This window comes from Megascapheus bottae, chromosome 8 (genome assembly GCF_031878675.1).
Source record: "Megascapheus bottae isolate mThoBot1 chromosome 8, mThoBot2.hap1, whole genome shotgun sequence".
Taxonomy (NCBI): domain Eukaryota; kingdom Metazoa; phylum Chordata; class Mammalia; order Rodentia; family Geomyidae; genus Megascapheus; species Megascapheus bottae.
In genome coordinates, this window is record NC_143516.1 from 20,915,456 (window position 1) to 20,937,927 (window position 22,472).

The 22,472-nt window shown below is 36.4% G+C and overlaps 1 protein-coding gene and 1 long non-coding RNA gene across 4 annotated transcripts in view; one reads left to right on the forward strand and one right to left on the reverse strand.

Annotated features, from left to right (window-relative positions):
* Hbs1l (HBS1 like translational GTPase) overlaps positions 1–22,472 on the forward strand; it is a 69,318-nt gene that overhangs the window by 21,165 nt on the left and 25,681 nt on the right. For 2 of the 3 annotated variants that reach the window (XM_090338090.1, XM_090338091.1), the window contains 2 exons: positions 19,554–19,662; positions 22,025–22,275. In XM_090338090.1, the coding sequence (XP_090194216.1) occupies positions 19,554–19,662; positions 22,025–22,275 (360 nt within the window). Of the gene's footprint in view, positions 1–19,553; positions 19,667–22,024; positions 22,276–22,472 lie in introns of those variants that run through there. The other variant, XM_090338092.1, reaches the window with a different exon arrangement.
* On the reverse strand, positions 15,836–22,138 carry LOC150059635 (uncharacterized). Its single transcript, XR_016536472.1, has 3 exons — positions 22,051–22,138; positions 17,680–18,058; positions 15,836–16,698 (listed from the first exon to the last, which is right to left on the reverse strand). It is a non-coding gene; the product is annotated as an uncharacterized LOC150059635 (long non-coding RNA).

Genomic DNA, 22,472 nt, shown 5'->3' on the forward strand with positions numbered 1-22,472 from the left:
TTTTGAAAGGAAGTGGTTGATTTCAGTGAAAAAACTTAAGTAGTTCAGAGTGTTCTCAGATAGGTTTTAAGATTCTCTTTGTATATACACCTACACTGGAAAAATTGAAGCACTAATTACTCAATTTAAAAATACTTTGCTTTAGACACTGTTAAAAGAGCTTCTTTATGAATATTCAGTATCATATGAATTATATAAATGTTATCTTGAACTTATAAAACTTGATAAATTATAGTTAGATTATACACATTTATAGACATTTATTTTATGCTGAGATAGTTATTTTATGAGCAATACGTGTATATATATAGAGAGAGAACAATATATTATACATATATATATTTTTTGGCCAGTCCTGGGGCTTGAACTCAGGGCCTGGGCACTATCCTTGAGCTTTTTCAAGTCTGGTACTCTACCACTTGAGCTTCTGACTTTTTTTGTATATGTGGTACCAAGGAATTGGACCCAGGGCTTTGTGCATGCTAGATAAGCACTCTACCACTAGGCCATCTTCCTGGTCTGAGTAATATTTTTTGAATGCATGTTAATGTGCTGAGAATTACTAAGTATATTAACAGAGTTAGATTGGAAGAAGATGACAAAGTGATTCAATTTGGCCAGCATATATTGCATTTTCCTTTTTTATCCCCCAAATGTGCTAGCATTGGCAGTATAAAATTAAGGCCTTTTCTCTATTTCATAGAAATACCAAATATAAACCAATTGCTTTCACTCTGAACATGTTACCTGTTTATTTTTCTTTACTATATGTAAAATTTTCTGTTCAGAGAGTTGCTGTCTCTTAAGGGATGATGGAAGTAAGTTAATAATGTATTGAATATCAATTGAATTTTGAATGTCAGACTTTGTATATATTTAATTGGCTCATTAGAGCAATTTGCACAGTAGGTGGAAATACGGTTTGGTCTAATTTCACATGATTATTAAGAGAAATATTACAGTCTGAGCAGACATTTTTGAATTTCTAATGCTTTTTATAAGGCATTATTTTCTGTTATATACATATGCATATAAAAACAATTTGATGGGAGAGAATGATGAAAGGGGTTATATTGATCAAAATGTGCTTATGAATTAGCTTGTTGAATTTAGAACTGTGTACAGCTATGTAAAAATAACAAATTTATACTTTGTTTCCAGATATTCATCTTGTAATGCCAATAAGTTTATCATATTCCATTGTCTGTGTATTTAGCTGGTTTTTTTTGTTTTTTTCAGTGTTGGGTGTTGAACTCTCAGCCTGGAAACTGTCCTTGGACACTTTTTGTTCAAGGCTAGAGTTCTTGACGCTTTAGCCATAGTGCCACTTCTGGCGCTTTTTCAGTATATGTAGTACTGAGGAGTCGAACCTAGGGCTTCATGCATGCTAGGTGAGCAGTCTACTACTAGGCCACACTCCTGGCCTATGTTTAGCTGTTTTGTTTAACCAAGTATATAAGTTTTAAAATCAATTATTATAAAGATGTGTTAGTGAACATTTATACAAACTCAGTTATAGAAAATACATTATACAAATTATTTGACAGTAATATTGGCTGAAGAAATGATCAGAATTTTTTTTTGGTCAGTTGTGTTGAACACGGCCTGGATGCTGTCCCTGAGCTCATCAGCTCAAGGCTACCGTCCGACCCCTTGAGCCACAATGCTACTTACTACCTGATCAGAATATTTTTAAAGCTTTTAGGACATAATGTGAAGTTATCTTTCAGAAAGTACTCAATTTTGCTTCTTATGTTTAATCAATCATAATAGCCTTGATGACATCTTGGAAAGGATAGCTATATTAGAGTAAATCATTGTATACTTGAATTGAAATTTTCACTAATAAGTGGACAAGAATCAGAGAATTTGTCAGATAATTTTTTCTTGGCCTTGTTAGTATGCCAAGTCACCCATTTGTTTTAAGTGGTATTCCTTGTTCATTTATAGTACCATAGATTAGTATTGCTAAATCTACCATGTATCTGTAGAAAAGAGAGTCTACCTTACAGGGGCCTAGAAGAAAACTCATATGATACAGTTAGCATAGTGTCTTGCAAATGAAAAATGGCCAAGAAACAGTACCTGAACTTAGGGTCTGAGTTCAGGTACCACTAAAGGTAGTGTATAGTGAAGCTCTGAAATTTGGGAACATTATTTTGCACCTACCTCTGTTACCTTCATTACCATCATACATAATTGAATTTATTTTGAGGCTTGTTGTCTTTAAAATGGTGATATGTAGTATTACCTAGTATAATTCTTAATTTTATCTGTTGTACAGATATTCCTTGTTATTACAATGATTTATCTTTACCAGCGATATCTGCTACATAACAGCCCCATAAAGTAATGTTTTCCCTTTCCTCTTTACTAATTGCTTTAAATAAAAATGACATTATACTTGGCACTACAGTTTTTGTTTTTTTTCTGGAAATTGGTGCCATTGTCAAGTCTTTCTAAACTATTTAGGAATCACTCTGTCCCTCATAAGAATTCAAGACAGGGTTAATGATAGTGTATTATATGGAGACATATCAGTGACCTATTGTTATCGTTTAAAATTTAAATTTGTGTAGGGTTTAAAAAATACATTAGCCTTTCTCTGTCACATTTTTCAAAATGTAAAAAATGAGGCTTAGGGTATAGTATTTGAGTAGAGTACTTGTGTAGCATGAATAAGGCTTTATATTTCATCACCAACTCGGGGGACAAATTAAAAAGAATTAGGTTGAAAATGAGGACATGTAAAGGTAATTAAAAGACATGTATTTCTCAAAATAAAACTAAATGACTTAAATTCAATTAATGCAATTTAATTTTCATTTATTATTTTTCTTGCTAGTTATCTCCCGTTATTGAAATGTTCAGCAAGATTCTTATAAGCCCTATTCTATTTTCAGTGAGGTAAACTATGAGATTTTTTTCTCTCTCCTTACTGTTTTTTTCTGTCTAAATGTTCAGTTTTTCTGACTTCAGGTCATGACACACTGTTCCTCTATAATTTAAAGGAGCACATGTACCATGCAGAAATATAGGAAATCTCTTAGAATTTAGAGGGAAGCCAGGCACAGTGACTCATTGTAGCCTGTCATCTTAGCTACTCAGGAGACTGAGATTTGAGGATCTCAATTCAAAGCCAGCTTAGGCACTAAAGAACAAGAATGTGAGCCTCTTATCTCCAATTAGTCACTAGAAAGCAGGAAATGGCGCTGTGGCTCAAGGGGTAGGGCTGTAGCCTTGAGCTGAAGAGTTCAGGGACAAGGCCCAGGCACAGAGTTCAAGCTCTATGACCCACAAAAAAAAAAAAAAAAAAAAAAAAAGGAAAGAAAAAAAGAATTGAATTTACAGTGAAGTGAAAGAGATTAAGGCAGAACATTGAAGAACACCCATGTATTTATGTCAGTTTTTTTCTTTTGAAGAATTTGATTTGTTTTGCTCTGTAAGGCTTTATGGTTTAGATTATCTTATTTCTGTTATAACACACAAATTTTGATCAGACAGTAATTTGCAAATAAACTTTTACAGGAAAGTTACTAATGCCACAATATTACTTTATTTCCCAAGTCTTCAAGTAGTGGGAATTTTTATGGCTATAAAATGGTCACAGTTATGTTTACTGTATTTATTATATTCACTAAATGGTCATTTTTGTGTCAAGGCTTATAATCCATTCTGTTTATGTAATTTTAATTTTACAAAGAAAGTAGTTGCTGGGGCTTAGAGCGTGGCCTAGTGATAGAGTGCTTGCTTAGCATGTACAAAGCACAAGTTTTGATTCCTCAGTACCATATACCCAGAGAAAGCCAGAAGTGGTGCTGTGTTAGAGCACTATCCTTGAGAAAACTCAAGGACAGTGCTCAGGCCCTGAGTTCAAGCCCCAGGACTGACAAAAAAAAAAAAGATAGTTGAAATCTATTTTAAAAATTTTAAAGCTTGAATGGTTCAGTGATATTTACATGAAGTTAAATGCTAGTCCCATTAAATATATTTGCATTCTTTTATGATAATGGATTGATGCTGCATAATGGATTTGATGAGAAATTTATTCTATAGTGTGTGTGTGAAAGTAAGTAGTTCTTACTAAATACATCACAGTGTAACCTGTTCATTTAAGGAAGTAACCCATTCTCTGAAGTCTGGTTTGTGTGCTTCCTTGGACATCTGCAAACTAGAATTTTAATATTTAGATGCAATGAAATGATTTATTTTGTACTTTTAAAATTTTCACTCTGATTTCTTTGAAATTTAACTGTGTATATGTGTGTGTATATACATGTGTATACTGGTGAAAAAAATGTACTTTCCTGGAAATCCCCTTAATTTTTTTTTTGAAATCTTGTTTCTTTAAAGCTAAGAAGTTTTGATCTGAATAACTAAGTTGAGAATTTGTCTGACATTAAAGGAGTTTGTTGTGATTTAATTGTGAACGTTAAGCCGTATAAGTAGAACAATTCTTTTTTGAGAGGTTCCAAATTACCCTCTATAATGTTAAAGTAATATTTTCATATATTCTTAATGTAGAGGCAGGGAAAAAAAATCTCTGCACTGGGGAGGATGAGTCCAGCCTGAGTTGAAAAGTAAGTCTAGCCAAGAGGCCAGTGGCTCACACTTGTAATTTTAGCTACTCAGGAGGCTGAGATCTGAAGATAGCCGTTCAAAGCTGCCCAGGCACGAAAGTCATAATTATCTCCAGTTAACCACCAGAAAACTGGAAGTAGCCCTGTGACTCAAAGTGGTAGAGAGCACTGGCCTTGAGCTGAAGAGTTCAAAGACAGCATTTAAGGACAGAGTTCAAGCCCCATGACCAACAACACCTAGGCAATGCAGCAAGATCCTGACTAAAAATATCCAAAAGCCAAAAAGAAGAAAAAGCTTCCATGGCTTGCTCAAAGAAAAAAATCATAGTACAGGGTTTTTTTTGGTTGTTGTTTATTTTATTTTATTTTTTTGCCATATCTTCTTCCAGTGTGTTTTTTTCTGCTTTTTCCCCCCTGTAAGACTGTATTGTACAAGTAATTTTTTTATCTTTTATTTTCCTTTGCACTACATGAAATCAAGTTTTAGATCCCAGTATGATTCAGAGTACTTTCAAAGTAGGCATTTTCAATTAAAAATAAAAACTAGTATTCTGTATTAGTATTCTATACTATTGTTTTGTTTTGCAACACTGGGAATCACACCTGGACTGGGGCAGGGGTGAGGAGGGGAGCTGGTGTCATGTGTACTAGACAAGTGCTAGACCACTAAGCTCCATCCAGTTGAAATTACTTAATACTATGTTTACTTTTGAATATTGTCCCTTGTAATAGTTCTCACATTTTACTTATGTATTTGTATACGAACACACACTGCCTTGGTTGTTTTGATTAGATTTAAGAACGTTCTTCCTATGGTAACAGTTTTCGTCGTATAGCACTGTATTTATGCTGATGAAAGTTTTACAGTGTATATGCATTTTTAGTTGGTGTTTAGAGGTTAATGGTATATGTAGGTGGGGTTATCTCACTTAACAGGGTAAGTGGTTATTTTAAGGTTTATAAGGGGGTGCAGACCTTAAAAGTAATCTTAACGAGTTTTCTAACTTTTAATATATATTTTTATACCAGTAAGTAGATCTCAGTCTTTTTCCTTCCTGTTCCATGACACCTGAGAGGCAGAATGCTGCTGGTCAGCATCAGTGTCTTCCAGTGACAATGCCTTGTAAGTGTCAAGGATTTCTGTGTTTTTTTGAACTGTTATTTCAACCAAGCTGAGAATCACTGGATTATATGACGTTATTTTTCTTCATAAAATTTAAGTTTTTATTCAATATATGAATGCTTAGTGTATATGTACATATAAGTCAGCATGCTTTAATGGAAATATAACCATATCAAATATGGCTATAATAGGTATATATATACATATATATATATAATTAGCCTGGTTTTCACATATTAGGCAAAAACACATTATTTTATAATGCACATGAAGACGTATAGCAAAAACCTTTCATACTTAAGTCATCTCATTTTGTTCTGGACCTATAATTTCTAGCATTTTAGGATATATGCAGTTGGTTGAAAATGTTAGCGTTATGATTGTGTATCTTACATCCTGAAGTTTAAGAAGATAGTAGTATTCACTCATATGTTGTTATCAGAGGAAGATAAGCTCACCCTTCTAATTTCCCAGAAGAAATTCAAGTTGTACTAGGCAGAAATTTTTTCTCTATTAAGTAGAGAATGATCTGCACTTTAGTTGCAGTATATTCTTAGATTTTTGAAATGTACATGTTAAAACTAGTAAGAATAATTGATTTTATTTTATTTTATTTTTTATTTTTTTGCCAGTCCTGGGCTTGAGCTCAGGGCCTGAGCACTGTCCTTGGACTTTCTCAAGGCTAGAGCTCTACCACTTGAGCCTCAGCACCACTTCCGGCTTTTTTTCTATGTATGTGGTACCAAGGAATCGAACCCGGGTCCTCATGCATGCTAGGCAAGCACTTTAACCACTAGGCCAAACTCCCTGCCCCAAGAATAATTGATTTTAACATTAACTTTTCAGAAATACCTGAGTAGTTACTAATTATAACTAGCTTCACTAATGCACAGAATCAGGATCTGGACAAAAGATTTTCATTTTTTGGAGGTACTTGAATTACAGTTTTTGTGTTTGTGTGTGTGTGTGTGAACATTTAGCTTCAGAATAACTTTGGTTCAGTCATCTTGGGAAAACTACTTCTGTACATCTGAGGAATTGCAATCAGAAACCACAGGGAGTAGAAAAGAACCCTGGAATTTTTAAAAGAGTGATCTTGAAAATGTACTTAATTTCCTTTATTATTTTTATTATAATGGCTTGGACAGGATTACCTAAAATCATTTCCAGCTAGACAATATATAAAACTTACTCCACAAGGAAGGTGAACACTTATTTTCTGCTGCTCTTTATTGACTATTGGAATTTTTTCCTTGGCTGACTTTTCATCTTCCAGTTTCTGTAAGCAAAGTCTTGACTCCTTTTCAGGTATTTTAATGGCATTCACATTTGTTCTGCAAATTTGATTAGCTGGGTGTTTTGCATGCATTTCTGTGCATATATCCTAAAGGAATCTCAGATCTAGTGTGTCAGTATTAAATAATAGCCTCTAGTTTAGAGTCTTAGTAGTCACTTGTTTTTGTCTTTTGTGTTTCTAACATTTATTTCATCATCATCTCCTATTAGTGTATCGTGCATGTTTCCTGACCCCTTTTACTCATTTTCTGTGCTAACTGTAATCATGAGAGATCTGTGATCTCTTACAAAATTCTTTTCTCTGTCTTCTCTTGATGTCCACCACATTTGTCAGAATGAAAATTACCTGAAAACAGAGACTATTACTCATATTTGTGTCCTCTGTGTTAAAAACATGTTATAATGTAACCTGAAAAACTCTTAAAAACCCAAGACAGTATCTAAGAGATGTTATAAAAGTCTTTGGTAGTAGTGTTCAGACTGCCAGCACAAACAGCTATTTGTAGCTGAAGTATCATCGCAGAGCTCCTCTGTGGATCCAGCTGCTGTAATTTTGCACTGAATGAAATATCTAAGAGAAACTAAGACTTCTCTCCATTCCAAGGCATGTATTTCACATTTGGTGGTGGCATTACCACCCTCCTCCCTTTCTTCCTTCATTTGAAAAATCTGGGGACTATTCTTTCACATCTTACAGCCACTCAGATCTCTATTGCTCTCATTTTAGGAGAGTCCATAGAATTTCTTTCCTGTGTTTATGTAACCATCTTATTGCTCTCCCTTCCATCTTGCCTCCACAATCCATTTCCCATTCTATGGTTTGAGTAATTTTAAACTGTACAGAATGATAATATGCCTGGCTTAATGAAATTTATATTTAGTAAGAGGATATATGTTCAACGAAGTTAAATTTATAACTCACCCTCATTTTTCCTCCATTTCTTTAGAAATATATGAGTTAATGGACATCAAAAAAGTGTTTTGTTAAGTAGGCACTGATAGCTTATAACCATAGTCCTACCTACTAAGGAAGTTAAGATCTAAAGGATTGTGAATCAGAAGATTCTATCCCAAAATAATCAGCAAAAAGCTAGGCTAAAGGCATGATTCAGATGGTAGAGTGTGCTATCAGCTCAGGAAACAAGCTGAGCAAGTATAAATCTCCGAGTTCAAATCTTAGTATCAAAAAAAGAAAAAAAAACTTGATTTTTATTTTCCTTTCAGAAAACATGCATAAATTTCATGCAGTTTATAAAATGTTTTGGTTTTAAACAAATGCAAGTTGCAGTTCTTGTCTAAGAATTTGAGTCTAAACTGGAACTTAACATACAAATCAAAATGTTAAACAAAACGTGCATCTACTTCCCAAAGTTCAGTTTCATCTTGGCAGATAATAAATTTCAGTGGATTTTTATTGCCAGATTATTCTTTTGTCCTTATGTGCCCTTGAATTCTGAAACTTATCTTCATGCCTCCTAAGCAAATGAAAAACTTTGTTTTACTATGATAGAGTAATCATTTATCCTAGCACTTGATTCTGTAATCACCTAACTTCAGAACAAAAGGATAAGTGGATACAGAAACATCCAAGTTAGAAATGATACTGTAAATATGAATCCACTGGCCAGGAACGTCATTTCTTTTTTTTCCCCTCATTGTGAGGCTTGAACTCTGAGCCAGGGTGCTGACCCTGAGCTCTTCAGTTCAAGATTAGCACTCTACCACTTTGAGCCACAGAGCCACTTTTGGTTTTCTAGTGGTTAACTAGAGATAAGAATCTCACGTTCTTTAGTGCCTAGGCTGGCTTTGAACTGTGATCCTCAGATCTCATCCTGAGTAGCTAGAATTACAGGTATGAGTCACCACACCCACTTTTGGCAGTTATTTTTGACTGAAGAGTTTATCACTCAAACATTGATAAGTTTTATAGATTAAAATGATTTTTAAATTTTGTTTTTGAGAATTTTTAATGCATTCATAAACATAATGTTCATTACAGCTTCATTGTGAAATTCATGGCACATTTTGCAGGGAGTAAGCTTAATCTCTGCAACATTGGATAACTAGGTCAGGTTGGTGTTTTATAAACTGGCACAGCCTTAAATTTTAACTACTAAGGTTGATTACTCATGGATATAAGATATTTATAGGGTATACATGGACTCCTAAGGCTGGATCTTGAATGCCTTTGTGTGTGTGTGTGTGTGTGTGTGTGTGGTGTATGCATGTGTGTATGCATGTGTGTGTGGTGTATGCATGTGTGTATGCATGCATGCATGCATGCATGTGTGCCACTTGGAGCTTAAACTAAGTACTGGGCACTGTCACTTAGCTTCCTTCTAAGCTGGCATTGTACTACTTGAGCTACAAGTAGTACTTCTAGTCTTTTTGCTAGTTTATTGGAAAAACTATGGGCTGGGTTTTTTTTTTGTTGTTCAGGCTGGCTTTGAACCCCAATACTCAGATCTCTTCAGATCTAAGCCTCATGGGTAGCTAGGATTGCAGATGTGAACCACTGGCGCTAGGAGGGAAATGCCTTTATAATGACTTGTAAGGAGAATGTAAGGGAATTAAAAATATGGAGAATTAATAAAACATGGAGGGAATTAAAAATGGAGATACAGCAGTGCATTTTCTGGATCAATCACCATTCATGTAAGTTTCTCTAGTTTTTTTCTTGCTTAATCATAATTTGGCTCTTTCCATTTCTAAGCAGTTTTAATAATGACCTTTCCTAAGAATATTTTATGCTATATCTGTTTTACATTCTATTTATTAAATGAGAAAAGGAGTCCTTAAACAGGAATCCATAAAATGTTTTAATAAAAGGTTTTCATTCAGGCCCATGTGACGAAAACATTTATTGATCAGTACTCAATGTTTTTCAGAAAATTCACCCTGTTTGCCTTTTTTATTTTTAAGATTAACTCCTAGTTTGCTTATTAAACTTTTGTTACTCAGTTATATATTGCAAATTTTCCCTGTCATATCCAACACTTTTTTTTTGCCGGGCCTGGGCCTTGAACTCAGGATCTGGGTGCTGTCACCAAGCTTACTTGTTCAAGACTAGCACTCTACCACTTGACACCCCCTATGCTGCTTCCAGCCTTTTTGGTTTGTAATTAGAGATAAGAGACTCACTTACTTTTCCTGCCTGGACTAGCTTTGAACCGTGATTCTCAGCCTACCAAGAGCTAGGATTATAGGCATGAGGCATAAACACCTGGCCAATAACCACCACTTTTAATAACATCTCAAAAGTTTGTGAGCTGCTTGACAGTAACATGTGCCTCTTAAAAAATGAATCTGGAAATGCTAGTGCACATAAAATTTAAAAAAAATAATGAATCTGGGTGTGTCATAGCCCAAGATTGTATAACTCTGTCAGCCTAGCATTTCTGTACAATAGGAATTACACCTATTCATTATTTTGAAGGGAAGAGACCATGAAAGCACCTGCAAGAGTGCAGTGCCCACAGGAAGAGCCTCCAGTGGTAGCTATTAAATGCGAGAAGTAGGAAAAGAGACTATATTAAGGAAGCTATTGGTCAAAGAAGGATGAGATAATTTGTATTTTTTTTTCCAGTCCTGGAGCTTGAACTCGGGCAGTGCTCTACCAGTTGAGCCACTGCACTACTTCTGGTTTTTTCTGTGTATGTGATACTGAGGAATTGAGCCCAAGTCTTCTTGCATGCTAGGAAAGCACTTTACCACTAGGCCAAACTCCCAGCCACCTGAGATAATTTGGAAATATCAGAGGCCACCTTGTAGAGTTATTGAAAGCTTATTATTGGCAGAGCACTGTTACTAGTGGACGATGTGCACATGTGTATTAGGTGCTTCTTGCCTGGAAAACCATCCTAAAAACCGAAGGAATAAGTCAGAAGAGAGTAATTCATGCGCATATGCAAACATGATTCAGTAGCAACCATTAAATTCAGTAACAGTTATGCGATGCTAGATCTAGCTTTGCCAGGATGCATGTTCAGAATAAAAGCTGTAAATCATTGCTTTCTCAAGTGAAAACCTGTTAAGACTTTCAGGCCCAGAAAGTAAACAGTAGAGCCCCGGAGGAAGCAGTTCCTCCACGGAACCACTAGGGACAGAAAGGTCGCAGTTTCGAATTAGGCTTTATTTCAGGGATAACTAACTGGTATATGAGCAAGGTGAACTGAGCAGGCAGGTTGACTCAGTGAAACACAATCCTTTCATTTATTTGTTTCTTTGTAAAACAAGTAGTCTGGACTTGTTTGACTTAACTGTTAATTTTTCCTAAAGTTTCCTAAGTAAAAATCTAACAGATGAATGGCTCTTTGTTCTGCTAGGGACAGAACAGTAATGATTAATTATATGAATCTTTAAAACGCATCTCTTTGGGGAAACCATGATTGTGTGAATTTTGCATGGTTTTAGGGAGGTTATTCAGAATCCTTCGGAATGGCAGTTTTACATGGTAGTGATGTTTAATGTAAAGGGCATCTTAGTGATTTGGCAGTCATAGATACATTTTCAGAGCTGGAAATCACTGAATTCAGTGTATTGAGTAAACTAGAAACTTTATAACAGAAACTTCAGATAAAGGCAGGAGTGTGGCATTAGTCCAACTCCTTGGGTTTGGTCCCTAGTGCTACAACCTCCCCCTCCAAAAAAGTTTCAGATGGAAGTTTGTGATGTTCAGGCCGGACTTGAGATTCCAGGCTTCCAATTTTGTGTCTGGAGCTCATTTCCTGTTGCTCTATTTTAAGACTTACTAAAAAAATGAGTGACATTTGGGTGTTACTAGTGCTTGAATTGGCTGGAAAGATGAAGGAACATGATATACATTTTATGTTAAAAATATTAATTTTAATACTTCATTAACTCTCTTAATGATCCTTGGCTGACAGTTTTAATGGTTAGTTCATGACAGTTTTAATGGTTAGTTCATTCTGACTGGGTTGTTAGTTTATTCTGACTGGGTTGGTAGAGGTCTATGACCGGGGAAGTGAATGCAAAGTGCATTGCATTTCTGGTAGCAATAGCTCAGTGGATAGCTGAATATTTGCTCTTATCTTTGGCTATAGATATTAATGTGAATTAATATGTTTCGAAAATAGCCTGGGATTGATAGGAAGGTTCTAGAATCATACTTCCTGCACATAGTATACAACATTGTAGTTAGATGATACATTCTTCTTATTTTTGTCATTTTTTAAAGACATAGATATGGAACCTAAAAACAAAAACAAGTGTTTTTGTTAGTGGGAGTAAGGGCCATTTCCCATCTACTTTCTTTTTTTTCATATATATATATATATATATATATATATATTTTTTTTTTTTTTGCCAGTCCTGGGCTTGAGCTCAGGGCCTGAGCACTGTCCTTGGACTTTCTCAAGGCTAGAGCTCTACCACTTGAGCCTCAGCACCACTTCTGGCTTTTTTCTATGTATGTGGTACCGAGGAATCGAACCCTGGTCTTCATGCATGCTAGGCAAGCACTTTAACCACTAGGCCAAACTCCCGGCCCCTCATATATTTTTTATTGTAATTAATAGAAGGGTTACATGATATTTGCCAGATAGATGGTGCATTAATTCCCATACATGAATACCCTTTCACATGTCTTGTATCCCATTTCCCTCACCCCCACCCCCACCCCTCATCTTGTTTTCCCCGTTCCCTATCCAATTTCAAATAACCAAATACAAATATATCTGATATATCAGGTAACAAAGTGAGATACTGTAACAATATGAGATAACCAAAGGACAGCAAAAGAGATGAGAGATAACATAGTACCTTAAGAACAACAATCATTCATTACATGGCTTATGTTTCAATATCCTAGAGATCCTTTCAATTAGCGTCCTACTATATGGTCTTTTGTATCAAGGTTTTGCTCTATTGCAAATCTCTGCTAGGAGAGCCCAAGGTTTCTACTGATTATGATAAATGAGGGAAACCATTGAGCCTAAGTTCCTTTGAGTCTGGCTTACTTCACTTAATATGATCTTTTCTAAGTCTTTCCATTTCCTAACAAATGTGGCAATGTCATTCTTTCTGACAGCAGCATTTAATTCAATTGTGTACAAATACCACATCTTGTTGATCCACTCATCAACTGAGGGACATCTAGGTTGGTTCCATATCTTTGCTATGGTAAATAGTGCTGCAATGAATATTGTTGTGCTGGTGGATTTAGTATGTCTTTGTTTCTGGATGACTGGGAAAATGCCAAGTAGTGGAATTGCTGGGTCATAGGGGAGCTCTATGTTTAGAGGAACTGCCATACTGCTTTCCAGAATGGTCGAATGAGTTTACACTCCCACCAACAGTGTAGTAGTGATCCTTCCTGGCCACATCCCCTCCAGCATCTGTTGTTATTAGATTTCTTGATCCTGGCCATTCTAACTGGAGTGAGGTGGAATCTTAGCGTTGTTTTGATTTGCATTTCTTTTATGGCCAGAGATGTTGAGCATTTCTTCATGTGTCTATAGGCCATTTTTGTTTCTTCTTCAGAGAAGACTCTCTTTAAGTCTTTGGTCCATCTTTTAATGGGATGGTTGTTACTTTGGAGATTAGTTTTGGATTGATTCAATTTTTTGAGCTGTTGATATATTTTAAATATGGGGCCCTTGTCTGTTGTATGGTTGGTGAAGATCTTTTCCCACTCTGTAGGCTTCCTAATTAGTTTACTAGCTATGTCCTTTGCCATACAAAAGCTCTGCAGTTTAATGCAGTCCCACTTATCCTGATTTGTTGTGATTCTTGGTCCTTATTAAGAAAGTTTCGACCTGTGCCAAGGAGGTCTAGTGTATCTTCTATTCCTTCTTGTAAAGTTTTCAGAGTGTCGGCTTTTCCTCCAGGTCTTTGATCCATTTGGAGTAAATTCTAGTACAGGGTGACAAAGAAGGATCCAACTTTAGTTTTCTGCATGTGCTTAACCAGTTCTGCCAGCACCACTTGTTGAAGAGGCTGTCTTTCTTCCATTCTATTTTTTTGGCTCCCTTGTCAAAGATTAGGTGACCATAGGTCTGTGGTTTAATATCTGGGTCTTCAGTTCTATTCCATTGGTCTTCAGGCCTGTTCTTGTGCCAGTACCAAGCTGTTTTGATAATTATAGCTCTGTAATAGAGTCTAAAGAACAGTCTAAAGCTGTTCTTTCTGCTAAGAAGTGTTTTTGCTATATGGGGTTCTTTTATTATTCCATATGAAATTTTGGATTGCCTCTTCTATTTCTTTAAAGAATGACATTGGGATATTGATGGGTATTGTGTTGAATTTGTAGATAGCCCATGGCAAGATTGTCATTTTCACGATATTGATTCTTCCTATCCAGGAGCATGGGAGGTTTTTCCATTTCCTTCCCATCTACTTTCACATAACCAAACTTTGTTTTTTAATTTTTTATTGTAATTAATAAAAGGGTTACATGATATTTGCCAGATAAAAGGTGCATTAATTCACATACATTGATACCCTTTCACATGTCTTGGTACCCATTACCTTCCCCCCACCCCCCCATAACCAAACTCTTGAAACATTGTATCTTGGGTCCTACAGATAATCCCTCCCCCCAATTATCTAGAAATACATAAAATATTTGGAAGATATTGAAAATGAACCATAATAGGAAATTGGAATTAGCTCTGTAGTTCTCTCTCTCTCTCTCTCTCTCTCTCTCTCTCTCTTTCTCTCTCTCTCTTTCCCCCCTCCCTTCTTCTTCCTTACTCCCTTCCCTTCTCCTTTCTTGTTCTTTTTTCATTTTATTTATCATGGAAGCAATATATAGAGGTTAGTTACATTTGCCAGGTAGTAGGTGCATTACTTCTCACATATTGATACCCCTTTCTCAAGTTTTTTTTCCTCCCCTATCCCCTCCCCATCATCTTGTTTTTCCCTCTTCCCTTTCCTATTTCAAATTAACAAATATATACCAGGTAACAAAGTCAGATACAGTAACAATATGAGTTTAACCAAAGGGCAATAAAGGAGAAGAGAAATAACATAGCACATTAAGAATAACAGTCACTCAAGATAAAGCTCTTGTTTCCACATCCTAGAGACCCTTTCATTTAGTCTCATCCTATATGGACCTTATGGATCTAGATTTTGTGCTAAGAGAATCCTAGATGTGTACTATTTATTACAAATGAGGGAAACCATTGAGCCCATGTTCCTTTGGGTCTAGCTTATTTCACTTAATATGATTTTTTCCAAGTCTTTCCATTTCCTTACAAATGGGACAATGTCATTCTTTCTGATGGCAGCATAAATGTGTATAAATACCACATCTTGATCCAATCATCTATTAAGGGGCATCTGGGTTGATTCCATATCTTTGCTATGGTAAATAGTGCTGCAGTGAACATCGTTGCGCTAGTGGCTTTAGTATGTCCTTGTTTCTGGACTTTTGGGTAAATGCCAGGGAGTGGAATTTCTGCATCATAGGGGAGTTCTATGTTTAGTCTTTTGAGGAATCGCCATACTGCTTTCCATTGTGGGAGTTTACACTCCCACTAGCAGTGTAGTATTGATCCCTTCTGGCTATATCCCCGCCAGCATCTGTTATTAGATTTCTTGATCATGACCATTCTTACTGGAGTGAGGTGGAATCTCAAAGTTGTTTTGATTTACATTTCCTTCATGTGTCTATAGCCATTCTCATTTCCTCTTCAGAGAAGTCTCTCTCTAAGTCTTTGGCCCATCTTTTAATGGGATGGTTGTTTCTTTGGAGATCAGTTTTGGAGTGATTCAGTTTTTTGAGCTGTTGATATATTTTAGATATGAGGCCTTTGTCTGTTGGATGGTTAGTGAAGATCTCCCACTCTGTGGTTTCTTTTTAACTTGCTAGCTGTGTCCTTTGCCATATAGAAGCTCGTTTCTTTCCGTGCCTCTCCCTCTCGCTCTTTTTTTTTTCTTCTCTTTACTTCCCTCTTTTTTTCCTGTTATACTCAGAATGTCTACTCCATCATCATGTAATTATTCTCTTTCCCTTTCCAGCCACTCTTCACCTTTGTGTACTTCTAGAAACTTTTTTTTTCCCCATGAAAGACCACAGCTCTTAACCTTTGTTTCCCCCAGCATTTTTCCACTTCCTCATTCTGCTCCTGCATTGCTTTGCCTCAGATTGTGGGCTGTCAACTTTATTGTTGCTCTTCTAACATCATTATTACTCCATATTTTTTCCTCTCTTAATATTGTAATATATTTTAATATCTGCTCAGTTTAGCTTTCTGTTACCCAAAATCTATTACCTAAAACAATTCTCAGTCATCTATAGAAGAGTTTCCTGTCCACTCTTAAGAGACTTTGGCTACTGGCTTAGTTTCCTTGATGACCATAGCTTAACTAATATGGCTTAACTAGTATAGTATGTCTATTTACAACCAAGATGGCCCATTCATTGATTGCTTCATTTGCAATGATCTTTACCTCTCCTGAAAAGTTACTCATGCTCATTCTGACCATCATTCTGACCTCTATTGCTTCTAACTGCTTTACATACCGTGGCCTTTCTCTAGCTCTGTCACTTTGTTATCATTTTATCCATTTTAGATTTCATGATCCTTAATCATTTCAGTACTCTTTTGAGAAATGTTCGCAATATGTTCTGAACCTTTTTTCTGGTTCTCACCTGTTGAGTAGACTCTTAACTTTGCATGAAGCATGTGATGCCTTCACTGTTAATTCCTTTTCCCCAATGACTGGATGTTGCTAGAGAAGTCAGGGAGAAAGGCAGAGGGGTTCTACCGTAAATTCATTATCACAGAACTTAAATTGGTACAACAAAACTTTAATTCCTCTAATTTTTAAGTTACTATATTAAGCTTTCCTTCAGGAATACTCATCTTTCAGCGACTTAAACGTACAGATTTCACTTCTTTTGCAACAAAAGGCCTTTTTTCCCCCCTAGACTGATAGAGTGACTGCAGCTGCTTCACAAGCACGTGGTACTGAGCTCCAATCTTGGTTAAAAAAGAGCCATTTCCCAGTCTTAGTTTCTAGCTGTACCTTGAAGTCTATTTCTTCCTACCTTCCCAGACACTCTAAAATATTGATGTAATTTTCTTAATGCATTCAATCAGTTCCTCTCATGTTTTTCTTTGATTTTACATCTCTCTTCTGTCATTACTAAATTACTCTTTTTCGAGCCAATTCCTTACTTAGAGCCCATGGGCCAGATTTGATTGAGCATTTCAGAATATTTTAGATTTATAAAAACATTTGCAGGCCCAATACCATGTGTGATGTCATAGCCTCGGGTGGTTGTGGAGGAGTGCCTGTTATCAAATGTAGCCCTTTTCACTCTGAAATTTGTAGCTTCACAGTTTAAGAGTGATAAATTGGGTGGCAGATGAATAGTCCCTGTTCACATTATTCCCTGGGTGACTAGGGAAGGCATCCAGAAGGCATAGGCAGGAGGGTCATGAGAACAGCTGGGTGACTGGTCAGTTCTAGACGAGCCTGAACTGTGTAGTGAGACTCTCAAAAAAAAGCAAAACAAGAAAACTGACTAGGAGTTACTGACTTGGTGCTTGTGGACCAAGTGAAATTATGGAAAAGAGATCATGAACATGCACTTCTGCATCCCTTTTCTCACCTGCCTTTTGCATGTTAACCTGTTCTGGCTCTTGCTAACTCTACCAGTGACTTTTATCTCTAGTGATCGTTTCACCAGTGCATTTTTCTGCCCACCTGTCATCTGCCATCAATGTCAGATCCATCACACACTTTTCTTAGCTTCCTTTTGCATAATAAGTGTTCCTTCATCTTGCTGCAGGTGCATCATCTTGTCTTACATTTAAATGCTGGGACTCTCTAAGACTTTATCCCTAAAGTCAGTATTTTTTTCTCTCCTCTGTATTATATTCCATGATTTTCAGAGCTTCCTTGTTTCAGGTAACCCTGTTTTTGAGTTGGCCCAATGTGTGGAACTGCCTCTTTGACATTCCTTTTGAGGTGTCACGATTTTCTCATCCCAAACATGTTGTTTTCAGATATAGTTCCTTTTTTTCCTCTCCTTTCTCTTTTCTCTCTTTACCACTTCCTGTCCTCATTTTGGTGGCATCCAGATCTGTGGAACAAACATTAAGATCTTTGGTGTGGTTGAAGGATACTGAATGTACTTGCCTATTTAGCCAGCTTTTTAGCTCCTTTTCTATTTTCTCTTACCCTTAAAAAGCCATTATGTAACGTATAGGCCATATGTAATATATATGGAATTCTTTTCTATGCTAATTTTATTTTTTTTCTGTCTTAGCTCCTGTACTTACTCCCATGTGCCCTGTTGGTGGAGCTCATGCCACCATTTATTATTAGTCATTAGTATTATTTTTTTGTTATTATTGTACCTGAGCTTGAACTCAGGACCTTGGCATGTTTCCAACCTTTTTGGCTTTATTTTTTGAGTAGGTGTCACATTTATGTCTGGATCAGCCTGGACTGTGGTCTTCCTATTATTTCCTGCATAGTTGAAAATACAAGTGTGCATTACTGCATCTCAAACTCTTTTCCTAGATTGACCTTGAACCCCAATCCTCCTATTTCTGCTTTCCAGATACCTGTGATTACAGGCAAGAGCAACTGCTCCCACTTGTGGGAACCTTTTTATAATACTAGTAACAGTTAAAATGTATGTACTATGATCATTTACTGTGTTCTTCAACTATACTTTCAAGCTCTTGAATGCAGCCATGTATCTATTCTTTATTATATTCCTATTATAATAACCCAGCATTGCGTGAATTCTGTAATTTATCTTTCCTAATTTAAATTTCTGTGTTTAGATTTACCATTGTAGCAATTTAAATACCATAATTTTTATGGACCTGATGTTAGTACTGTTTTGAAGATTATGAAGATACATTTTTAAAAACTTAAGTAATGTGTAGGGGTGGAGCTCAAGTGGAAGTTAGCAAGCTTTGAGGCCCTAAGTTCAAATCCCAGAACTATTAAATATTAAGAAAAATTCTATGAGTTGCATATACCAAGATCAAATTAGAAAAGTCTTACTTACTTTGATCTAGCTCACAATTTATCCCTCATGACCTTAATTCACTTTAACATCTTCCCCTATATTCTTTGTTGCTATCAGCTGTCTAGTGTTGTGTATGTAAAATATATATGCAATGTTCTAGCAAAACAAAGTTTTTTCAGCAGTTTATAAATCTCACAGGATTAAAATAGTTTAACCATCTGCTAACTGACCAGACAATTTTAGTCTTGTGAAAGGGTGTGGTAGATGAGGTAAGTGGAGACTGTAGTTATGTTAGAATAAGGCTCCACACAGAAACCACTTTGTGATCTCTTAATACTGAAACTCAACAGTCACTTCAAAATTAGGAAGAGATTTGATAGAGGCCAAGCATAGGAGAGTCCTAACAGTAGGGTATTTCCCAGGATGGCCGATAGGATTGCTTGCAGCATTTATATCTCACTAACTTAGAGTGAGGATCTGTGTTTATAAAGATATACATTCTTTGCATATTAATCTTAATCTATACTTTACAAAATTTGTGATGCATTTTTAGAAATTAACTTTAGCTTTTTCTATTCTACTTCTTAATTAGGAAAATCGGTAGGATCTCAGTCATCTCGAAGTGAATGTGAAATTGTGCCAAAAGTTGCTAAAATGACTGTTTCTGGAAAGAAGCAAACTATGGGATTTGAAGTGCCTGGGTAAGATTTTAAGTCTCTCCCCCAAATTTTTAGAAATCAGTATTGTCTTTTGTTAGTTTGTCAGGAAGAGAGTCTGTTTCAGTTTTGCACACATTAGCATGGTATCCTGTGTCCTCCATATAATATGGTACAAAGAGAAGGCACAAAAGGTCCGAGCACTGGTGGCTCATGCCTGTAATCCTAGCTACTCAGGCTGAGATCTGAGGATCATGACTCAAAGCCAGCCTGGGCACTGAGGAGTCTCACGGTCTTTGGTCTCATAGGCACCAAAGACCGTGAGACTCTTCAGTGAACCACCAGAAAACTGGAAGTGGTGTTATGGCTCACTTAAGTGGTAGAGTGATAGCCTTGAGCTCAGGGACAGTGCACAAGTCTGTGATGGACCAAAAAAGTGAAGGGACAAGAAATTTGTCATGTATTACTTCTCACTGTCAGTTTCCTCATATAATTTATATTTACTTAAACTGATTTTGTGAAAGTTAGATCGTAAGATGGTGAATTTCTGTACCACTAGGTGGCATAGGTTAGCAGGACTGAGGTGTTATATGTAGGTAGTGAATCATGCAATTACAAATTACAATTGTAATAACTAAAATATTCTTTTAGATTTTTGTATTGAATAAAATGGATCATTATAGCAATTGCAAAAAATTAAACTGATCTAGAAATTCCAAATCTCTACAGGAAAATGGTAATAAAACAGTAGTATTTTTTTGTTTTTTGTTTTTTTTTTAATCTGTGTCTAGAATTGTTGCAGTGGCAAATAATGAACACTTAAATTAGTGGAGATTTTAAGAGGCAGATAGAATAGATAGGAGATTTTTTTAAAAAGTTGCTAATATAGCTAGTGCTTCTTTCTGGAAGTATACAGTGGAAGGTTAATGTTGAGCTGTGAGCTACTCTGAGAGGGAAAACCTGATCTGTTTGCTGTTAACAGTGAGCAAGAAGGAAATAGATTTTCTCTTTATGCCATTTCCATTCCTTGCAGGTGGTTCCTATAACTGCTTTCTATATGTTGTTTCTCTATGCCTGGTCCACATCAAGTTGGATTCATTCTTTAATAACGTGCAATTTAACAGGCTCTTGTCTTAATTCTGTTTATTTATAGTTGTTAAAAGGGAAAGCAAAGCATAGTATAATCTGCTTGAATAAATCACATTCTTTCTAGCTGTGTAGGGCCAGCAACCCTATTGTTTCTTCAGGGATTAGTGAAAAGGCCCAGGGAGCGCTGAGGTTATTGCTCACCTTTGTGTTAGGTGGTCTTAGATCTACCTTGTAGATCTGACACACTCACTGAGACTGTAAGCCTATGGAAATGATAAGTTTTGTCTTTTTTTGTTTCTAACAAAGCAATGTGTAGGACATGTTGTGGTTTTTAGTAAGTTAAGTCTGTTGAAGTAAGGAATTTTCTAACATTTAGTAAATGAAGGCTGCTGGAATAATGCTGTTTTATCAAAAATCAAAGTGCAGACAACTTGGAAATATTTCATTTAAGCTTAGTGTTTGAACAAAAAAAGATTATGTTGTCAATAGGATGAGTTAGTAGAGTATTTTTTTTTTTTTTTTTTTTTGCCGGTCCTGGGATTGAGCTCAGAGCCCGAGTACTGTTCTTGGGTTTTCGTAAAGGCTAGAACTCTACCACTTGAGCCTCAGCACCATTTCCGGCTTTTTTTTTTTTTTTCCTATGTATGTGGTACCAAGGAATCAAACCCGGGTCTTCATGCATGCTGGGCACTCTACCACTAGGCCAAACTCCCAGCCCCTAGAGAAATAATTTCTTACAATACCTTTTTTGGTACGAGTTCTACAAAATGTCTCCTTTATGCCATGATTTTGATAGGAATGATTATATAACCAAGACTATAGTTATAGAATTATTATGGGTTTAGACTATAAAGTTATTTTGGCTTTGACTATATTAAAGGCTTTGTGCTTATTTTCAGGATACCCCTCTCTTGCCCTTTCTCTCCTCCATCCTTCTCTTTCCCTCCCTCCCTTCCTTCCTTCTGCCTGCCTACCTACTTGCCTGCCTACGTAGTGCCTACCTTTCTGTCTATAGGGTTTTACTCTGTAGCCCAAGGTGGCCTCAAACTCATGATCCTCTTGTGTGCTGGGATTATAGAGATGCACTACCATGTTCAGCATTATATTAATTTTTTGTTGGACTTTTTCAACCAGGATCTTTAAATCTATATTTGTGTGATTTGCATCTGACTATTTGTCATTTCTACTATAATAGGCTCTAGCAACTTAGCAAAGATCATTTTTTGGTCTATATAAAGGATAATGGAGAGAGACATAGTCTCTGTCCCTATAACACTAGACAACATCTTTTAAACACTGCTTCCTGATCTTTCTAAAGCGAAAATGGTCATAGTTTCCACACACCTCAAAAAGGACCTCCTGGTGAAAATAACGGCATCATGTCTTCCGACGTGCTTGACACTGTGCCTAAGTCAGCTCTTCCACCCCACTCCATTCAAGTGCCTGAAGAGCAGAATGCCACACCCACGGCAGTGAAGAAGTCTGGCAAGCTGAAGCAGCAGATTGATGTGAAAGTGGAACTGGAGAAGCGGCAAGGCGGGAAGCAGCTCCTCAACCTAGTGGTCATAGGTAGGCCTTCCTTCCTCTGGAGTCTCAGTCAGCTCTGTAGTAACCTGACAGCTTCCAGGGGTGGCATGGGAACATGCATTCCTCTGTGGGCATAGTGATGTGCAAGCAGGAAGCATCATAATGCTTTCTGTCACCCTGGTGACATAATGACAGGTGCCAAGGTAGCCTTTAGATTGTTTGTGGCACTTTCACTTGGT